Source organism: Gopherus evgoodei, chromosome 2 (genome assembly GCF_007399415.2).
Source record: "Gopherus evgoodei ecotype Sinaloan lineage chromosome 2, rGopEvg1_v1.p, whole genome shotgun sequence".
In the NCBI taxonomy this organism is placed as follows: Eukaryota; Metazoa; Chordata; order Testudines; family Testudinidae; genus Gopherus; species Gopherus evgoodei.
This window is the reverse complement of record NC_044323.1, coordinates 103,856,809-103,878,225: the sequence shown is the minus strand read 5'-3', so window position 1 is coordinate 103,878,225 and position 21,417 is coordinate 103,856,809. Positions and strand designations below refer to the sequence as shown.

At 40.8% G+C, this 21,417-nt stretch overlaps 1 protein-coding gene across 1 annotated transcript in view; it reads left to right on the top strand.

The window, feature by feature from the left end:
• The first annotated feature begins 3,879 nt into the window (after positions 1 to 3,879).
• Positions 3,880 to 21,417, top strand: part of TNS3 (tensin 3) — a 438,738-nt gene continuing 421,200 nt past the window's right edge. The window contains exon 1 of the mRNA XM_030551450.1: positions 3,880 to 4,055. Coding sequence (XP_030407310.1) covers positions 3,963 to 4,055 — 93 coding nt within the window. The 5' untranslated portion in view covers positions 3,880 to 3,962. The remainder of the gene's footprint in view (positions 4,056 to 21,417) is intronic.

Below are 21,417 nucleotides of genomic sequence, written 5' to 3'. Positions count from 1 at the left end.
TCTTTGCAATTGCCGCTTTCTCCTAGTTCTCTTCAGTGCAGGATTGTTCTCTTACAAGCCCTTTTCTCCTGCATGCTTTTCTGGGATTAGCTTAGAGTTTCCAAGTGTCCAGTTTTTGACTGGAACTCTCAGTTGAAAAGGGACCCTGGCAGCTCCGGTCGGCATCACCGACTGGGCCATTAAAAGTCCAGTCGGTAGTGCAGTGGGGGCCTGGGGCTAAGGTAGGCACCCTGCTTGCCATAGCTTCCCACAGCTTCTGGAAGTGGCCACCAGGTCATCAGAGCCCCTAGACACTTGGGAGACTTTGTGTGCTACCCCTACCACAAGGGCCGGCTCTGCAGCTCCCATTGGCCAGGAACCGTGACTGACGGGAGATGAGGGGGTGGTGCCTGTGGATGCAAGGGCAGCATGTGGAGCCTTCCTGGCTGCTCATCCATCTACGGGTTGCAGGGACCTGGCAGCCACTTCCTGGAAGCTGTGGTAGGCACCTCTGAGACCCTGCACCCCGAACCCTCTCCTGCACCCCAACCCCCTATCCCAACCCAGAGCTATCTCCTTCACTCTGAACCTCTCATCCCTGGCCCCACCTCAGAGTCTGGACCCACAGCTAGAGCCCTCACCCCCCTCCCATACCTCAATCCCTTGCCCCAGCCCAGTGAAAGTAAGTGAGGGTGGGGGAGAGAGAGCGACAGAGGGAGGGGAGATGGAGCAAGCTGAGACGGGGCCTCAGAGAAGGGGTAGGGCAGACGGTGGGGTGGGGGTGTTCGGTTTTGTGTAATTAGAAAGGTGGCAACTCCAGGTTAGCCCTTTAAATTTGGCATACTCAAGCAGCTGTAAACCTAAAGAGGCCATTTTGCAACTGGCTACTGCTTGCTTCAGACTCCTTCATTACTAGCTAGTAGGTGTTGTTACCTACTGTTATGTTTACCTCTTATTCCTAAAGATATGAAATATGTTTTTTTCTAGTCACTGTTCCACCACTGTTAAACCACATCTTTGGTTTGGTAAGTCAAGAAAAGTCTGGAAAGTATTTGTACTAGTCCTCCAAAATATTCTTAGCTCTGGTAGCTCCTGGGATTTTGAGCCTTAAAATCACAACAGGGCTTTAGCTGTGGACAAGACTGTTTCTTTTGTTAAAATGTTTAGTCCATATCCTATATTTGTTTGTATATGGTTGTATGAATGGTCAAATTTACTACAATCTCTGTCTGAATAGGAGAAGCATTTTAAGGATGGCTTTTGAAGAAAATTATGTGATGAATGTGATTAGGATGAGTTACAAAGAATCCTGTGGCAGCTTAAAGACTAACAGATGTATTGGAGCATAAGCTTTCGTGGGTCAGACTAACAGGCTACCCCTCTGATACTAGGATGAGTTAGGGTTTGTAGATGTTGTATTTTTTCTAGGAGCAGAGGTACGGTTGCATAAGTATTGGTGACTGAGACTGTTCCAGTTGAATGGTCTCTATGTGAATGTACATAACCTCCAGTGTAAAAAACACAGAAGTGAAAGGACATCAGCCTGACCAATGTATTGGTTTTGCTTTTAGATTCCCCTCTTCTTGCTGCATGAAATAAACCAATAATTTTAATTCATTTTAGTAGGAAACAAACCACTTAATTTTAAAGTATAGAATTTAAAGCCTGGTGTTCTGCTACTCCCAAGTAGAAAGGAGAATTTATTGCATTCTGGGTGTAGCAAATGTGATGTCAGGTAATGTAAAATTGTTCTTCATTTTCCTGAGTTATAATGCCATATGTAGAATGAACACATTGGGCTTTCATTTCCTCTTAATAGGAAGAGCTTTAAAAAGGCTTTAAGGGTGTCTTAAGGTCTTAAGAGTTTCAACTGTCATAAATCTGGGAAATTACAGTTTAAAAGCCATCTCTTCTTGGGTGGGACATTCTATTTGCAGAACATTATACTTTTAAAGTGCTTGATTGCTGGCATCGGTGTGACTATGTGTTTGCCTCAGTAAAGATTTTCAGGAAGAAACCTTATATTCAGGACAATATATGGGGTCCAATCCTTGCTCCTTTGAAGTCAATGAGAGTTTTGCCATTGTCATCAGTGGAAGCAGGGTCAAGCCCACAGTGCAATGTAATGCTTCCTACTTTGCCTTCCAGAGCAGATAGGTTGCAGGAGTTCCATAAATGTGCCCCAAGCTGACTGACATGGCTGTTATGTGAAATAATCTTTCAAAGAGCAAGGTTCTTGTTTTAAACATGGTATTTATTTATGTTATATAATATAAATTGCTGCATCATAGTTTTAAATAATAAGCAGAGCAGTGAAAAATACAACACATTTAATGTGTTGAAAAAGTTGTGTTTCCAGAGACTGGCAGTGCTCTACATTTAGCTGATCATTTCTGTATAGTTAAAGTGGATAGTATTTTTCCTTGATCTTCAATTTACATTTTTTTAAACCTCTGTTTTCTAAAGAGAAGTTAATTTTAGACGTGAGTTTAGCTAATGTCTGTCTGACATTAAAGTCAGAATGCAGCTAATACAAATATTCATGGGTGTTAATATAAACACTCACCACTGTAATGGAGGTGTCCATCTGAGGAGCAACAGACTGAACTCTCACTTTACGGCAGTATCTTACTACATGGAGTAGTGCCTTACTAATGCTTGCTTTAGTGAGACCCCCTGTGAGGTAAGGGATTGCTCAGTGGGAAACAGAGTGACAGAATTGGGGCCCTTTATGTCAAATGCTGGATTTACAAAGGCATTTAGGTACATAAGGATGCAGTTAGGTACCTAGTGGGATTTTTTTCCCTAAAATATCTAGGTAGGTTAAGTGCCTAATTCCCACTGAAGTCAATGGAAGTTAGGCCCCTAACACGCTTAGGTGCTTGTGTAATGCCTATGGAGGTGCCTATACGCACCTTTAAGCACCTAAATTCCTTTGAAATTCTGACCCCAAATGCCTACAATTTAAAAATTAGGGTCTGATTATTGTTATTTAGAGTGGCAGAGCCACAACTGGAGCTAGATAACCTCCACAAAGTTTACAGTGAGTTCAAGGATTTGTTGCAAGGCCCTGGAAGACCCACTGCTGGTCAAAATAATATACTTAGACTTCTGTAGGAAAACTCCAAGGTAGGCAAGAAAATGCTTTTCAGTGCTGCTGCTGGCCTCTCCCAAGAAGTGACATCAGTTAGTACATGTAGCTTATGCTGCTGGGCTCTATGCAAGAGCATTATGCTGTCTTTACTGTATCCAATGTTCTTCTGCTGCTACAGGATTATTGGCAGAATTCTGTAAAAGGAAACACTTGTATAACTAATCATGCAAATAAAGCTGCTAAAACTACAACCATATACATATATATACACACTGCATTTGTCAACTGCCAAACTGAAGTCCCATAATCCCACACCAAAAACTAACAGAAGCTCTCTTATTTCCAAGTTGGAAAGCAAATACAGGCGGTAAGATTTCTTTTATTCAGCAAAAACAATGGAAACATATAGACTTCAGCTCCTTTCCCAAGGGACCCGATGTATGCCATCCCTACTCCAGCACTGTCCCCACACCTCTGTCAACCTACACTGTACCTTGCAGTACTCATGAACTCAGGTAGGGACATCCATGTGGGCAAGATTTAGTGCTGCTAGCTGGGATGCTAAACTGATGAGAGGAGAGCGTGTGTCGTTCCTTTGCTGAATGGATGTTCAGCTATGTGTTGGAAACGCATGTTGACATCTGAAATGCCCTGTGGAGTCTCTTGGGTCAGGGAGCCAACCAATCCCTAGACAGGAAGGATTAGGGGGTGGGATGGGGAGGGGGGGTTGACATCACATTGTTAGCTAGCAGAAGGTGAATCCACTGCTTAATACCACACAGAATGGATTAGGGCATTTCACTGGAACGGGGGACTTTTCTTGAGTCCACAAAGTCTGGGCTGCACCTCCTGCCTGGTTAGGGTGGGGTGGGGTGGGGGGGCAGCCAAAATGCGAGGTGTTAGTTTTCACTGCTGTAGGAAGACTAGCAACAAAAAACAGCTGGAATGTTCTCTGCCTTTGCTGGAGCACAATCCTAAACAGGTACAATGAAAAGATTCCTTCTCAGCCTCTTCTGCATGATTGTTTTCTTAATGTAGCAAAAGTTGTGGCTTAAGGGTTTGGGCTTTTTTTTTTTTTAACAGCAACAGATCATTAGCTCTTGGAAGCTTATTGAACTTATTTTGTTGGAGTCCAGCCCTGTGGGTTTCCCTTCACCCCCTTTGAATTATATATGCTGTAATAATCTCTCTCTTGCTTATATCACATCACACATAACCAGATCTTGCAATCTTGCATGCCTAGAGGGAATGATGTGGGCTCCTGCTGTCTATAACAGAGTGACCACTGAATGAAAGATTTTATTCATTTTGTTTTTCTTATGCAAAGAACAGCATTGGGTGTGCAAAATGGAAAAGGGGCTGTGTTTTGCTTTCAGCTAGTAACTGTTTTCTTAGAAGGCAATGTGTCTTGTTAGCAGGATTTTATTGAGAGAATAATGCTGGAGCAGCACTTGAAATCAAGATACTCATGGAAAGGGCAATTTTACAGGCTGTTTGGATTTGAATTAGTAAATAAGCATTATAGCATACAGAGTCCCAGTAACAATCTGTGTCTTTTATACTGCTTTCTATTCCTGAGGAGAGAACTCAAGAACTGTTACTGGGGTAAAATCTTGAACCAACTTGCTTGCATATTTTTAGGGTATCATGTTTAACAGCCATTGCTGTAATTAATTTCAAGGAGTTGTTACAATTACTACTAATGCAAGAAATTCACTAATGCTGAAAGAAAAGGCTGCAATAATGATCACATACTGAATATATTCTGTGTGTGAATATATTTGTGTGTATGTATGTATATATGAGTGTGTGTATATGTGTATGTATATATATGTCTCGTAAATATACATGCACACAATCTCTTTATATGAAATAGCATTTGAATGGAAACACTCGGAGTAAGTTATCTTTCCTATTGTTAGGATTATGGTGTCCTAGATTGATATTCCATCCTTAATTCACAACATTGGGGGAATCAATTGTCATATATTAGTTCTTCTATATCTTGTTTCCTTGTTCTTAATTTTTAAGGGTGAAAAATTATACAATATATTCTGGTCACTTAAAATACTGTACATATTTTTTTTTAAGAGCTTATATTGAATACCCATTAGACTGTACTGGAAACTTGGAAGTTATTATTGCTAAGAATAAGTTTACAGTATTTGAAGTGTTTTAAAACCTCTTGTAGCAATACAAACCTAGGGTGTACATGTAGTATCGTGAGTTTTAGAAATGTTTTTTAAAATGTTGTAAAATAATACTTTTGCATAGCAGCTGCTTCTCAACTCTAATAACTTCACAGTTTAATGTAATTGTTAAAACAAATACAAATACGTGATTAAAATATAATATGGAATTTTCATTTTACTCACTTTGGTTTTGAAGTGGAAGCTAGTTTTGAGTTAGAAGAGCTCCCTAAACATGTGCACCTAGCATCAGATCTGTGGCTTTTTTATGTGTACTAATGTGATTTTTGTTTAATTGCCTCACCTGCTGAGACTTTGAAGTCAGAGTGGGTTTTTGCAGTCTATTTAAATGCAAATCATCCACAGCTAACTTATATCTAGCTCAAACTTATCTGCACCTACATTCAAGATATATGATGGTAATACGTATTGTCTGGCTGAGTTACTTTAACATTTAACTCCAATGAATACATACAATCACAGGTAATATGAGAAAAATCAGGTATCTAACACATTTCCCACCTTTGAGTCTGATGCTATATCAAAAGTATTCTTTCAAATAGGTAAGCTCTTGCGTCTTCCAAGGAGTAATACATCGGTATATGCCAAACTTGTGAAAACAGCTCTGGGGATGTAAAAAATGGCATTTGTGGGTTGAGGTAACTCTGTAAGATGATAGTAGTAGTAATATAACTGTAATGCTATATTATGGTACCTAGAAGCCAGACGAAAGTTTAAAAAGTAATCTCAGCTTTTCATTTTTAAAATATATAAATTTCTTCAACCAGTTAACAAAACACTATGATAAAACAAGTAATAAATCATCATCATAATAGAAACAATCCCATTGTATGAAGAAGGGGAAAAAACACCCTGTGGAATGACAGCAGCTGATGATGTACAGTAACTTTAACTTATTTAAAAATCACACACCAGTTTATTCAGGTTGTACATGGCATCTCAAATATCCTATATGATGTCTGATCGACCACCTTTATCCATTAGATGAAGGAAGGCTGTGGTCTAATGATCTAGAGCACAGGAAGGGGAGCCAGGAATTACTGGGTTTGAATTTTAACACTGACATTGACTCCTTGGGTGAAATCCATCCCCCACTGAAACCAGTGGGAGTTTGGCCATTGACTTAAATGGGGGCAGGGTCAGGATTTTAACCCTTCTGTTGCCTGGGTAAGTCACTTAATCTTTCTGTACCAATTTCCCCTTCTGGGAAATGGGGCTAATATTACAAACCTAAGGGTGTATTTAAAGGGCTAATATTTGTAAAGCAATAGTGAGCTTCTTAAGAATTTCCTACTTTCCATTTAAAGTGTGTCTTTCCAGTTCCTGAAAACAGTCTCCTTTCTCTGTCCCAAACCCTTGATGTGTTACTTAAATTGGGACAGAGATGTCTCTCTTTGTTCTGTGTTTGTACAGCACCTCACATGATGGGGCCCTGGTCCATGTTCAACATAGTTATAAATGGTCAGGAAAAGAAGGTGAACAGAGAGGTGACAAAATTTGCAGATGGTACAAAATTACTCAAGATAGTTAAGTCCAAAACTGTCAGTGAAGAGTTACAAGGAGATCTCACTCAACGGGGTGACTAGTTAACAAAATGGCAGGTGAAATTTGAATGTCGATAAATGCAAAGTAATAGTTTTCTGAAAACATCTGCTCAATGTACAGTGGCAGTCAAAAAAGCTAATAGAGTGTGAGGAACCATTTGGAAAGGGATAGATAATAAGACAGAAAATATCATAATGCCACTATATAAATGCATGGTATATCCATACTTTGAACACTGCATGCAGTTCTGATTGCCCCATCTCGAAAAACGTAGATTAACTTGGAAAATGTACAGAGAAGGACAACAGAAATAGCTTTCATTCGTGGAGAGATTAAAAAGACTTGGACTGTTCATCTTAGAAAAGTGATTATAAAGGTGGGAGATACATTAGGCATATAAAATCATAAATGGTAAGGAGAAAGTGAATAGGGAAGTGTTATTTACCCCTTCCCATAACACAAGAACCAGGGGTCACCCAATGAAATGAATAGGCAGCTGGTTTAAAACAAACATAAAGCAGTACCAGTTTACACAATGCACAGTCAACCTGTGGAACTTGTTGCCATAGGATGTTGTGAAGGCCAAAATATAATTGGGTTCGATAAAGAATTACATAAATTCATGGACGACAGGCCCATCAATGGCTAAGAGGCAAGATGGTTGGGGATGCAACCCGATGCTCCAGGTGTCCTTAAACCACTGACTGCCAGAAGCTGAGATTGGAAAACAAGGGTTGGATCACTTGAAAGTGCCCCACTGTGTTCATTCCCTCTGAAGCATCTGGCACTGTCCACTGTTGGAAACAGGATGCTGGGCTAGATGGACCATTGGTCTGACCCAATATGGCTGTTCTTATGCCTTAAGGTTCCTAGGTGCTATGATAATAAAAATAATAAATAATTATCACCTCTGCATGCAAATAAAAAGGATGTTGTGCTGACAACTGACTGCTGAAGTTTGAAGTAGGGACCATATCTTTCTGTGTGTTTGCACACAGTTAACCTGGTACTGACTGTAACACAACAGGTCTAATAAATTGGCACCATGAATAATAGTAATAATGACTAATTTTATTTTTGAGTCCATGTGATATTTGTCCCCCGTGATTGAACTGTAAATACCTTTTGGTTTGATTATGTTTAAGTTCTGTACATTTTTAAACAGCTAAATAGAGCTGTGTGAATGGATTTGTTGGTTTGCTGGCAGTTACAAAAAAGTCAGAAAAAAATTTTCAGATTCAGTTAAAGAATTTGTTCAAACTGAAACTAAACATTTTATTTTGATTTCAAGCATTTTAATGTGTAACATTTTTGTAATAAATTTGATGCAGATTTCAAAATGAAAAGTCACTTTTTACTGAAATCTAAATGAAAATGTCAAAAAAAAAATATCTACTCTCTCAGATTTTTAGTTTTTCAACATGAGCAATTCAGCAAAACTGACATGAATTCACAAAAACTCTTGCTGTCAGTGAATCTGTATTTGTGACACACACACACACATCAAAAAAGTTTTTGGCTGAAAACTTTCATCCATATGGTTAAGGAGAGAGCAAGCTAAAATCCTAAAATATAATAATGGTTAAACTAAAGGCTGAATTCCCTCAACCCCCAACCTAAAGCAAAGCTGCTCTACAGCACCACTGTACTATGAAACATATACCCTAGACTCAAAGATCCAGAGCTTTTCCCACTCAAATTTTATTATTTATTTATTTGGCTTAATTAGCTAGGAGACAACTGACCACTCAGGATTTAATGAGTTATCACTTATATATCATTTGTTTCATTCATGAAGTAAATAATCATAACACCAAGCTGCCATGCATACTTTGGGTATCCTATCTCTTATATGGCCATACTGCATAAATGGGTGCATACATACTGAGACATCACGAACCACAGTTCTGGATTTGTTCTAAAACAATAGGACTAAGCTGGTATTTTGATTCCAAGATCGAAGTATCTTGAATATAATTACATGAAGTAGCCTGAATAAGAAAAATAGATAAATTATTCTTATTGAGGGTATTGGGTGAAATTTTGCCACTTTTATGGCACTACTGCCACTTGTTCAGTCCAACAAAGCTGCATAGGTAAAAGTGCAATGGTGAGTTTATTTTGTAGGAATATTTTTTAGTAGTTTTAAACACTACCAAAATAATTTTCTTGCAGTGTGTGAGGTGAGGGACAAAACTGTTCTGAGGCTCCTTATTTTGCTTTATTTAGCAGAGTGTACACTACAGTACATTCCAACTTGTCAGAGCACAACTGTTCCAGCAGTGGCTGGTGCCAACTGAAAGTAGGTAGGTAGAATGGATATGTAAAGATGCATGGCAGGGACAATTTACAACAGTAGCTAAATATCCTAATGTGTCTGATTCAAAACCTACCTAGAGGAGTCTCCACTTGGAAGTCTGTTCACCCTTACTCAGAGATGAACAGCATTTTAAATCTTGTTATATTCTGAAAAGTAGTTTAAAATGGCCAACACGATTCAGAAAGCGTGAGCTGGATTCTGTTCCTCCTTTAGCGCCCTCAACAGAATCACTTATCAAGGTTCAACCAGCTACACAAGTGCAAACCTATTGACCATGGGACTGGCTTTACTGAGGATGCAATTAGGCCTGCAGAACCCTTGTTACTGGTGGTGATACACAAAATAGTAGAGAACTTTGCTTTTCTGTTAGCCCAATGTTGAATTTGCAAGACTGGCTGTTAAGAAACACATCTTTTTTTACTTGTAAACTGAGCACATTTGTTCTGGAAGCAGAGACCATAAACATGGAACTCCACAGCAATGTTTTTACAGAATTGATTTTCTGAGTTGAACTGCAGTGCAGACAAGTCTCCCCCAATCTAGGCTCATGAGTTCTCTTAACCCTTTTGTTTCACCTCTGCTGCCACTCTTGAATTAGTCCCATTGGGCCTATTTAGTTTTAGGATCTAGGGAGGCAATATTAAAACCAGGATATTCTATAGTGTTACAAATATAGTATATTAGATTCCATTCTCAGATTACAGGTTCCTACATAGCTATGTCCCGCTGGGTTTTGTACTAGTGTTGATTTATTGCCTGGTATTAAACAAGCTTGTTAGGAGCTGGTCTAAGGAGGCTTCTTCTTAACTTGTTCCAAATGCAATGCCTTATTAAGGCCATAAAGAGAGATCAGTGGGAGGCATAACTTATTTTCATTAGGGCATTCAGACAGCCACATAATGGTGAGTCTTTAATAATCTAGGTTTTCAAGCTACGATTAAAGAGATTTTAATGCTGCATTCGCCTCATGGGTGAAATTCACGTTGCACACAAGTCCCTCTGAATTGTGCCCTCATAATAGATCTGAAATGTGACTGAAATAGCCTTGTACTCACTTGTTTCACAGACCTGAATTTCACTTGGGGTCAGACAGCTTGTTCTTTAATGAAAATAACCATAATTAATATTAATAGAGCCTTAATTGGATGCTGCTATCAAATCAAAATGGACAGTTAATTTCTCAATAAAACAAATGACACTATGATGGGGGGGTCATTTCATTTCCCTCTCAGACAGATAATCTGTACCCCATTTATATCTTTGAATAAATACAATTGTTTTCCTCTCCCATTTCAGTGCCCGCTGCTTTTTAAAACCTCATCTATATCCTTTATAAAATTAAAGTTTCTTCCTATACCTCCTCTTCCCCAGGGTTGATTCCATAGTTAGTCTTGTGATATTTGTTTTCTGGAATCCTCTGGCTTTGTGAATAATTAGTGTTGTTATATTTTTTTAACAAAGTAATTTTCTAGCCCTCAGGGTTGTGGAGTAAATCTTGAAAATAAGCCTCAGTAACCTGAAGGCAAAGCAAAAGAACCCTCAATTTTTGTAACTCATCATTTTTAAGCCAGTCTTATGATTTCTGGGGACTTGATTTGTTATTTTGGGGCAGGGCCGGTGCAAGGATATTTGGTGCCCTAGGCAAAACTTCCACCTTGCGCTCCCCCTCCAGCTCGGGGATCCAGGGCCTTCCCTAGCTATTTTGGTACCCTACACAGCCCCCCAGCCTCCATAGGGGGAGGGGGAGCTAGCCCCAGGCCTCTGCAGGGGGGCTGTGTGAGGCTCTGCCCCAGGTCTTCATGGGAGGAAGGGTGACCCAAGACCTCTGTGGGGGACGGGGTGGGAGGGGAACAGGCCACTTCCTGTGGGAAGTGGAGTGACCCGGCCCCAGCCTGCTCCATTCCCCAGGCTTCCAGGCTTGGGGGGGCGCAGGTGGAAGTCAGGGGAGCGGACCAGGCTGGGGCTGGGTCACTCTACTTACCATGCGGTGAGTGCAGGGTCGGGCCTGGCTGCGGTCTGCAGGGGAGTGGGGGCAGGGCTGGGGCAGAGCGGGGGCGGGAACAGGTGGAAAGAGGCAGGGAAGAGGTGAGGTGGCGCTGGGGCTGGAGCCATGGGGAAGGGCCAGGAAGCCCCCCGTGGCAGCTCCCTGACCCCCCTCCACCCAGGAAGCCCCCCCCGTGGCAGCTCCCCACCCTAGCTCACCTCCACTCCATCTTCTCCTCTGAGCACGCTGGCACCACACCACTTCTCCCGGCTCCCAGGCTTGCAGCGCCAATCAGCTGTTTGGCAGCAAGCCTGAGAGGGGAGGAGAATTAGAGTGGGGCTGGGGTGCTCAGGGGAGAAGGTGGAGTGGAGGTGAGCTGGGGTGGGGAGTGGTACCCCTGCATGCCCATCCCCAATTACTTGCTGCAGGCAGCCCTCCCCACACTCCTCTGCCCCAGCTCACCTCCACTCCACTGCCTCCCCTGAGCGCAATTTTGGCGCCCCCAACCACTTGGCGCCCTAGGCAGCCGCCTAGTTCACCTAGTGGCTGCACTGGCCCTCTTTTGGAGTGCTTAAGGTTGGCAGTACTGGTTCCCAGGATTATCTATCCCACTTTTCATAGACAGTTTAACACTAAATCTTTCTCGGTCTTCTCCTTCTAAGGTATCTGCTTTTCTCCTCAGTTGTGCACTTCAGTGTTTCTTGGCTCATTCCACATGCATGGTAATGAACTGTTCTGCGCAACTCAGCACTGATGCTGATAAAATAAACTTTCCACTAGGGATTGGCAGGAAAGCCAGAAACATGGTGGGATGAAAATCTAAACATCTTTCAAAATAACCCCTGTTAACACGGAGGAAGATACAACTGTGGGAATAAAAATTAAGATTTAAGGAAGTGAAGGACAACGTTGGGGGTAAAGATCAAGGTTTCAGTGGGACAAAGGACAAATGAGTTTTAAGAAGGGATTTGAAAGTGGAAAGGGAGCCAGCTTGGCTGGCAAGAAGAGAGGCTGATATGGGATAATCTCTTTGCCCAGGGGACCTGCGTTGTTGCCTTGCAAAATGGAGCACCCTGGAGCATTCCAATTATCAATGAGTTACAGATGAGAGTCAGTGGCAAGATAACCGAATAATGTTAATTATGCCACTGAGCCATGAAAGCAGGCTTGAATCTGACAGTCAAGCTATCAGATGTCAGGGTGTGTGATGAAAATGATGTAACGATTTATTCAGTCTTTAGGCACAGGCGTGACAGTTTAGAAAATGGCTAATATTGCAAGGTAAGTGTAGTCCTATGGTCTGAGCAGAAATCTATGAGCAAAGGAGCTCCTGAGTTCTAATCCTGCCTGTCACAGGGAATATTTCTGGCCCAAGCTATCCTGTCTTGTAGAGAAAATAAGGGACAGGGGCTCATAGAAAAAGTCACTATGAAGGTTCCCTTGCACCCCTGCACCCCCACATTAACCTGATAAGGAAGCTGCCTCCCTCCCCCCGCCAAAAAATATCTGTCCCTTGCAAAACTGGCAGAATGCTGGTATCTTCAGGGCGCCAGGCTATCTGCATGGAGGGCCCTATGCCTCTGCTCTGGCCCTCAGCAAGGTCCCTCTAGCTGCCTAACAGTGCAGCTAACAGGGTAATTCTTCCCACTGGAGATTCCCTCCCTCTTGAGTCCCTGCCTGCTGGTTTCTGAGCCTCTGCCTCAGTTATCCTGTCTGTAAAACAGGGATAAGGAGTGCTATAAAAGTTACATAATGTTTGTAAAAGTCTTGAACAATAAAGTGTTATAAATGCTAATTACAGCTGTTCATCTGTGTTTGCTACAAGAGTAATACAAGATCATTCTGATGCATCAAAACATGGAGTAAATGGTCTGCTAACTTTCCACCCAAAGAACTGGAGAAGTAAGGAAAAAAGGTAGAAAAGGGTAATAGTGAAAGAAACATTTGAAAAGGGAGGCTAGGACACTATTTGTGCTGTTAGCTCAAGTCACCATGTGGATCAGTATGAAGGTCCAAGTTTTCCCAGCATCCTGAATTAAATGCATAATCCTGTAGTATTTAATGTCTATTGATAAATTAATCGTTCATTCTGAATAGTCCCAGAACAGTATATAGATAAGTGGGAGCAAGGGAAAATGATAGGGTGACCAGATGTCCTGATTTTATAGGGACAGTCCCAATATTTGGGGCTTTGTCTTATCTAGGTGCCAATTACTTCCCATCCTCCCACCCCCCGTCCCAATTTTTCATACTTGTTGTCTGGTCAGCCTAGAAAATGATAGCATATTTAAACAAGGTTTTTACTTTATGAATCCTGTAGCATGACTTTACGAGGGGGCATATAGTACCCAATGAGAATTAGAACCTTTAAAGGAATAAAATCCATGGCAGCAGATAAAGGTCCTTGGACCTTATAAGTGTTGTAAAGAGGATGATTTAGTGACATAAGCCATCCCCTCTGAAATTCGTGCCCTCTGTCATAGTTCCACATTTGAAATCCCTGCAGTGTCTTTCTGACTGAGTGCCATACTACTTCCTAGAAATAGTGGGGTTATTTAAGGGTTAATACTTCTATTATTTAAAGTACGATTTCCAATAATTGTCTGTAATTTGTATGAATCCGTTTATTTGGAATTGTTCAATGAATTCTTTGAGCAAATATCATTTATTTTATCAGATTTGACAGTAAAAAAAAACACCTATACAAAACTTGTGTGTGCTTGGATGGTAATTAGACATACAGTATCCTACCAGCAGCCTTAATACTAATATGCAGATAAACTAACTCTACCAGCCAGCAGCCTTAAATAACCAAATGGTGATGATAATTTACCTCAGGCAGCTAACAATAAAAATGTGAGCACTCCAGAAAATCCTCTCACCCTCAAATCATCCTTATTCTTCGCCATCACCACCTGCCCTATGCCCTATAAAACTGCTTTTACAGCATGACCTGAAGGTCATCATATGAAGGCTATTTTGGGCCAAGAAAAGGAGCAAGTTTTGGAATCTTGGAGCTTTCCTAGAGAATAGCTGAGTGGCAGCTCCCTCTCTTTTATTAAGTTAGGGAATCCATCTTGAGTTTCTTCACTGACCGCAACTGTAGTAGTATTTCTTCTTACAGATTTCTCTGAACTGTTTGCTTTGAGCATTCAGTCAATCGTTCAATATTCAGAATTGAATTAATTAACTAGCGTCTTTCCCCTTTTCCAGGAGAAAGAGGTTTATGCTTTGGCTGCATACAGGGAACCCAGTTTTTAAGAGACTCTGGACTCTTTCCCTGAATGAGAAAGAGACAGAGTTATTAACCACTGAAAGTAAGATGTCCTGGAAGTTAGATTTTAAGGGTTTGTTGTTGTTGCATTCAGACAAAGTCTTTCCACATGAATGTATATAAGTTCCTAGTTGGGAATGCTGTAGCCAGGTTCTTATTTGGCTTATTTCATTGGATGTGTAGCAGGATTCTTACTAGAGGTGAAATTGGGCTTTACAATCTCTGCAGCAAAACTCTTCTTGACTTCAAGGAGCCAGAAATTCCACCACAGGAGTTTTGTGCTGTATTACTTGTTAGATTAACTGCTGTTAAGTGCCAGGGTTCTGCAGTGGGCTTTCAGGAACACTGTCCGCTACTGTTAAGTGTCCCATATGCAATAATGTTTCTCATATCATACTGGCGTCCATATTTGGGTGCTGTTCCTTACCATCACTGCTTTCCCTCACTTAAGGTGACCAGATGTCCCGATTTTATAGGGATAGTCTTTTTGGGGTCTTTTTCTTATATAGGCTCCTATTACCCCCCACCCCATCCCAGTTTTTCACACTTCCTATCTGGTTACCCTACCCCCACTCCAAATGTTCATGTGAATAGAAAACACTTGTACAACACAAACTTACTCAAAATAAACATAGAGTAAGGCATGAACTATGTTTTCATAGAGAATTTGTAGCACTATTCATTTACCTCTACTCTTCACTATGTGAGACTCTTTCAGTAGAGATCTTAAAAACCAAGGTACTATATGTTCTTCATGGACATTAGAGTACGGCTTAGACATTGTAGGTCATAACATTTCAGCTCCTGCTACTGTTTCACACTGGGTATGTCTACACTGCACACTAAGCCTGGGTTCTGAATCTGGTTTAAGCCCAGCCCCTCTACCCTTCTTCCATCCATGCACAAAACAGTCTGACTCTGGTCAGCAAGCACTCAGGACCCAGGTGCTGTAGGGGAGGACAGCCAGAGCCAGAGTTCCATTGGGACTCCGGTCCAAGCCCTGTCATTTTGCAGCATGGTTGCTGGTTAACCTGCAGACCCAAGTCGGAAGGTCTGTGTGGTGCAATATGGACGTGTTAGCATGACTGCGAGTCGGGTACAGCAATTGTAAATTCAGGTTTGCAATGCAGTGTAGATGCTCAAACATGGGTTTAGAAACACCAAGCCCACAAGCCTGGGTCCCAGGTGCCTGGACCTAGTGTGCAGTGTTGACATATCAACTGTGGTATGAAAGCACCGGCCTTTCAGTAGTAAAGCCTCTGAAGAAGTGGGTTTTTTACCCACAAAAGCTTATGCCCAATTAAATGTTAGACTTTAAAGTGCCACTGCACTCCTTGTTGTTTTTGTTATACTGCCCTAAATAATTGCCATGACAATGATGTGTGCCCAAGCAAAGGCCAGCTTCCAAAAGCAGATCCTTCTGCCGGCTAGAAAATGTGAAGAGCATTTGGGATATAATACTAGGTAATAATTATCAAATTTTAATGTGATGATACTAAATTGTCATTTTAGTTTCATAATTCATTTTTAGGGCTGAGTACCTATAGTTCTGGAACAGGGCAGCAAACTGAAAAGCATGTAATTTAAAAAATGGTCTTTCTGTGTATATTGCTTTTTTTTTTAAATTTCATTTTGACTGAAGGAAAACTGAACTACTTAGGGGTAAAATGAGAGACTGCCATAGTTTCTTTTTCTTGTTAATTCTCTGGGAGCCAGTTGGTGCACTTGGTGGTGTGAGATGGCACTTTGCTATTCAGTCTGGCTTTCCTCTCTTCTTATTCATTCATGCCAGAACTTGGTGATCCTAATAATGGGAAAAGTCATGGGAAACTTAGAGCATCTCAAAGAGAGGGGCTATGTATGAGATGAGGGGCTGAGGGCGAGTCATGGAGAAATTCAGCATACCATTTTTTCTTTTGTACATGAAAAACAGGAATCTTTAAAAATTTTTCCTGAAACTAGAGAAGGGTCCAATCCAAACCTAGACCCAGTGTCATGGTCTGACTCAAAATCTTGGGTGCAAACTCTCTTAAAATTGGTGGATTAATCTCCGGTTAGTGCCACAAGCCTGTGTGAAGCATCTAGTGCTCATGAACAATGTAGTCACTGTTCACCAGCTAGCCTTGTTTAAGTGAAAAGGAGGTTGAGTAATATAGCCTTTCCACAGGCTGTACTGAGCAATACTAATTGATCACTGGTCCTTGCATGCCCAGGCAAATTCTACAAAGGATCTTGGAGTAGCAAGAGGCCACAGAGGTGTAGTGAACAGGCCCACAGGTATGTGGAACACAACCTGGTGCTCACTAACCCATGCTCCTATCTATCAGGTAGGTCGCAAAGACCTTAATGGTTTCTATGGTGGATGAGAATGTTATACTCTACAATGGCATAGCAAGCAGAAGCAAGCATCGTGGTTGGCTACTACTATAGAAGGCACACAGAACGATTCCACATTGATAGTCATAGACAGCACCCTATGCCATGACAGTCATCTTGTGAATGTATGCCATTGGAGCACAGGTGAAGGGTGAGAGAGTGTGGATGGTGCAATGCAAGAGATAACCACTGAAAACAATCCATGCAATGTATTCTGATGATGGAGGAAAGTTTTACAGTGATGGGCAAATGGCAAAGCAACAGGTACGGAAGCACTGGGAGTTGTAGTCTCAGATCTGCATGTAGGTAGCTCACAACATCAATCACAGATTGTAATGCCTTCTTTGGTATTGAGCTCCTTATGCACTTCATGCAGAAAGGACTGCAACTCATGCATCTTTTTTTTTTTTTTTTTAAGCACAACCATACACCCAAGATGTAAAACCATCAGTGTCATCTTTGGTCATGAAGGACAACAACAAAAGCAATCTCCAGATCCAAGTCCAAATATTGAAGTTTTCATGATATTCAGGTTAGGCTGAAAATAGAGGCCCTGATTCAGGAAAGCATGTAGGCATGTGTCAATTTTAAGCATAGACTGAATTGAGATCCTTTCCTGAATTGAGGCCAAAGAGAGGGTCAAGCTACAAATTCACATCACAACCCAGATTTGGGTGAAAGGTTTTGGTTTAGTTTTACAAACTGTTATTATAGTAACAGGTAAATTACAAGATTTTAAAATTTGAGTGTTTCAGTTTAGGCTCTTAAATCAATTACCTGATTGTCCGAAGTGCTGGGCACTGAGATTTTAATGTGAACTCTTGAGTGCCCAGCAATTTTGAAAATCAGGCCACTTAAGCCTTCTCTACAGGAGGAAGTTGCACTGGCTTAACAAATTTGTTTTTAAATCAAGTTAGTAAAATTGATGCAAAAGTGGACCTTTTTAAATTTTGGTTTAAAGAAGGTTGACTTTAGTTTAATTTAAGTGGATTAAGAATCAATTTAAACTAAATGTAGTAAACTTGGTGTAAACCAAAATAAGAGCTTCCACTCAACCTTTTGCTAAATCAGTTTAACTAAACAGTTTCAAAACTAATTTATGTTTAAATCAGGGCAAGGTTCTCCTGTAGAAAAGGCCTTACGTAGGTATATAAACATGAATTTAGGAGCCTAATTTTTGGCTCCTCTTTTTGGAAAACTTGGGTTTTTTTTAATAATTTGAGTAAGATTTGTGTTCTGTATATGCTGTCATTTTGAGTGACAGAAGCAGGAGGTTGGTTGTAACCGCTGAACACCTATACCACACATATGTGAACACACACATACAAATCACAAATCAAAGTAAAAAATGAAGTAGTTTTTAAAAAAATGCTGGGCCTCTCTCCCGCCCTTGGCGTCAGCCCTGAAATCTCCTGGGCTGTTCATTGTGGGGATAATTTGTTGAGACAGGTGGTACTGCCCCAGGATGACTGATTCCCTTTGGTAATTACAGATGCAATTCATCTTTTCTAGTTCACTTCTCCCTCTCTCCTCAGGGGGATAATCAGACTCTAATTAATACAGGTTGGGGAAAAGACAGAGCTTCAAAAAACCACAGGATGAACACTCAGACATTCTTTTTTTTAAGGCATTAATGATATGGCTTTCAAGTACAGATGAGCAGATCCCTGCAACATCATGCTCTTTCAGGTTTGTGACTAGTGTATGCAGAAGTATTTGTACCTATGGAGCAAGACTGATAACTCCCAATTACCTTGTAATAAATGCATAGTAGAAGACCATTGTACAGCTTTTGGAGGTTGTAAGGGTGGAAACTCTTTCCACTGATACAGATATTAAAGATGCTCTGTTGTACCTTAAACTACATATCAAATAGTTGGTCAATTTTTTTCCTTGTGGGTAATAAATATCATTCCAGTTTTGGGCCCCGATCTTGAAATTACAAATTTAGCTCTGTGGTTTGGGAAACAAGAACTGATTTTCTTTGAATGTGGTTAGGGGGTGGGATTCTGCACTTTGCCTCTAAGAAGCACAATACAGGACCTGCAACCCAGCTGAAAGGGAGCTAAGGTGGCTTTAAGGTAGTTTTTGTGCCATCACAATTGTGGGCTACTCCAGAGGCTGGAGAGACCTCTGGGTACGTTTTAAAAGTCCTGGGGTCCTGTCTAAGTTATGGACACTTCCCCAGCCTGTTCTATGGCCTGCAGTACTATCTGGAATCTCAGCAGTGTTGTGTGTTGTGACTCTGCCCTGACATGCCCCTCTCACCCCAGCACACCCTCCATGCCAGGGCTAATAGGTATTTGGAAGGCAGCCTTACATCTGTTTTCTGCAGTGCCTGCACTGGGGGACATCTTCCCCTAGCCAGAACTCTGTATTTTAGGGCCCCTTAGCCCAGCATGACTGGGCCAGCGTGGAACTAAGTAGCTCACATGTTGCATATAACTGTGTTTTGGCCAGTTTACACAAATAATTTTCAGCCCTTGGGTTGATTATGAGTGGCTTGCTTCAGCTATTCAGTATTTACTGTTAGTTATTTATGTTTTGTGATTGGTTGCCTAAATCACATGGTAGTTCTCTTGCCTGGATGTCTGTGAAATGGTATAAACAGGAGAATCAGTAAATATCAAATAACATGCTTCCAAAGTCAGTGTTTAGAGAAATAATCATTGTGCTAAAATTCAAAAAAAGTTCCAGATTTCCAAACATTTTCAGAAATATTTGATTGTGCAAATACCCATGAATAATGGAAAATGTGTTTTTATTTCAGCTTATTTTCTGCCCGCTGTAAGCCCTAGGCACCTTGCATCACTTAAGACATACAGCTACAGTATGAAAAAGACAGTTTCAATAATTCATTTCTTCAAGATGACCCTTAAAACATAGTATGATGAAATCAGCACTTGTATTCATTTTTATTTATATATCTATAATTTGACGAGTTCTAGTCACAAATACCATCTACTGAATTTAGATTCCATAAAAAGAATATTGGATACTAGCACAATTGCTATAAATTTCAGATTGTTATTAAAATATTTCTCAAGGTTTAACTACTCTGTTGAAAAAACCACATACATTAATCACAGTAGCAATGTTTTAGTCTCAAATCCTACATTGATAGCATACACGTCTATATACATCAAAGTTAATAGGACGCTGCAAAAGCTCAGAGGGTCTACATTTATAGATCTCTGGCAGGATCATGATTGCAGGTGTTGAAGCATTTTTATTGTAAATGCTTATAATGTACTGAAAAAGAGTTCCCTTTTGCTCTGAAATAAAGTTTGAAAGCAGATTTAAAAAGAAGTGTATGTTGTAGTTTTTAAATTTTGATTACTTTTAATGTATCTGAGTAGGATTGGGCAATGGGGATGTGGTATAAGTGTCAGGGCTGTGTAGGAAAGGACTCTGGATGGAGATCTAATTTTGTTGGGGCAGAGATGGAGGGAATAGTGAGATGAAGGTAGGAAATTACTGAAAATACTGTCATGTTGACCCTCTACATTTGAAGGGAAGTGTTGAAATTAACACCAGATAGTATAAATGCAATTCTTTGTCATAGTCTATGGACAGAGTTATATTTGCTGTGGGATTCATAACCTGAATTTCCTAACTTCAGTGCCTTTTAAATGTCATGATGCATGTTAATATAATCTGTGCATGAAATATGTAATTACCGTCTGTATCATCTGCGCATGGACGCTTTCTAGCTTCAAATGCAAAGAACCATGTATCCTAAATCTTTAATGCTATGGATTCATAACATATTCTTAATATGTAGAGAACAGCACGCAACTGTGAATTACGAGCCAATAATTTAATGAAGCGTTTCAGGTGACTTCATGGAATAAATCACGAGAGCAGTGCGTATATTATTTCTGTAGTCACCAGAAACCTCAGGAAGAGATTGTAGAACTTAATTTAAAAAGTGTCACTTGATTTTTTTATTTTAATTGAGGGCTATAAGTTCTGGATCCATGCCCTATACAGTCTTCTGGTGTCTCAAAGCACCAGCTGCTGTCTTCCCCCTTTCCTTGCTTCTCTTCCCTGTTCCCATCTCTCTCTCATGATGGCTTTTCTGTAACCATGTGGCTTTGCCCACTGCTTCAGTGGCCTGACTGTTGTCACTGCCAGAATGTCTCTCTTAAGTATTCAGTGATTGATCAATTTTCCTTAACTGATTGGCACAAAAGCATACCCAAGGCTATGACAGGTGGCGTTTCATTCAGTACAGTGATGAATTCAGACCCATAAATTACAATTTTTTTTCTTTAGAATAATATTTTGTACTTTGATGGCACCTTCCATCTCAAAGCATTTCACAAACGCTTGTGATTCAACCGTTTCAATTCCCATACTTTCAACACTGCCATCCATGTACTATATACCTTGTGTGATCTACATTTCTATACCTAGACTGTGGCTTTAAACTGCTGCTTGGGTTGGGTTTGGGGTCCCTGGAAGAAACACACAGTTGCAGCAGCTTGTGGAGGGACTGGGCCTGCAGCAGACACAATGCCTCAGGGAGTGATAAGGAAGTGCTCACACCAGCAGCATCTGTTAAACCCTTTTAAAGGATCATTATGTGCTCCCCTGTGCCAGCCTGTCAGCTGCTGTTCCTCTCACCCTGTG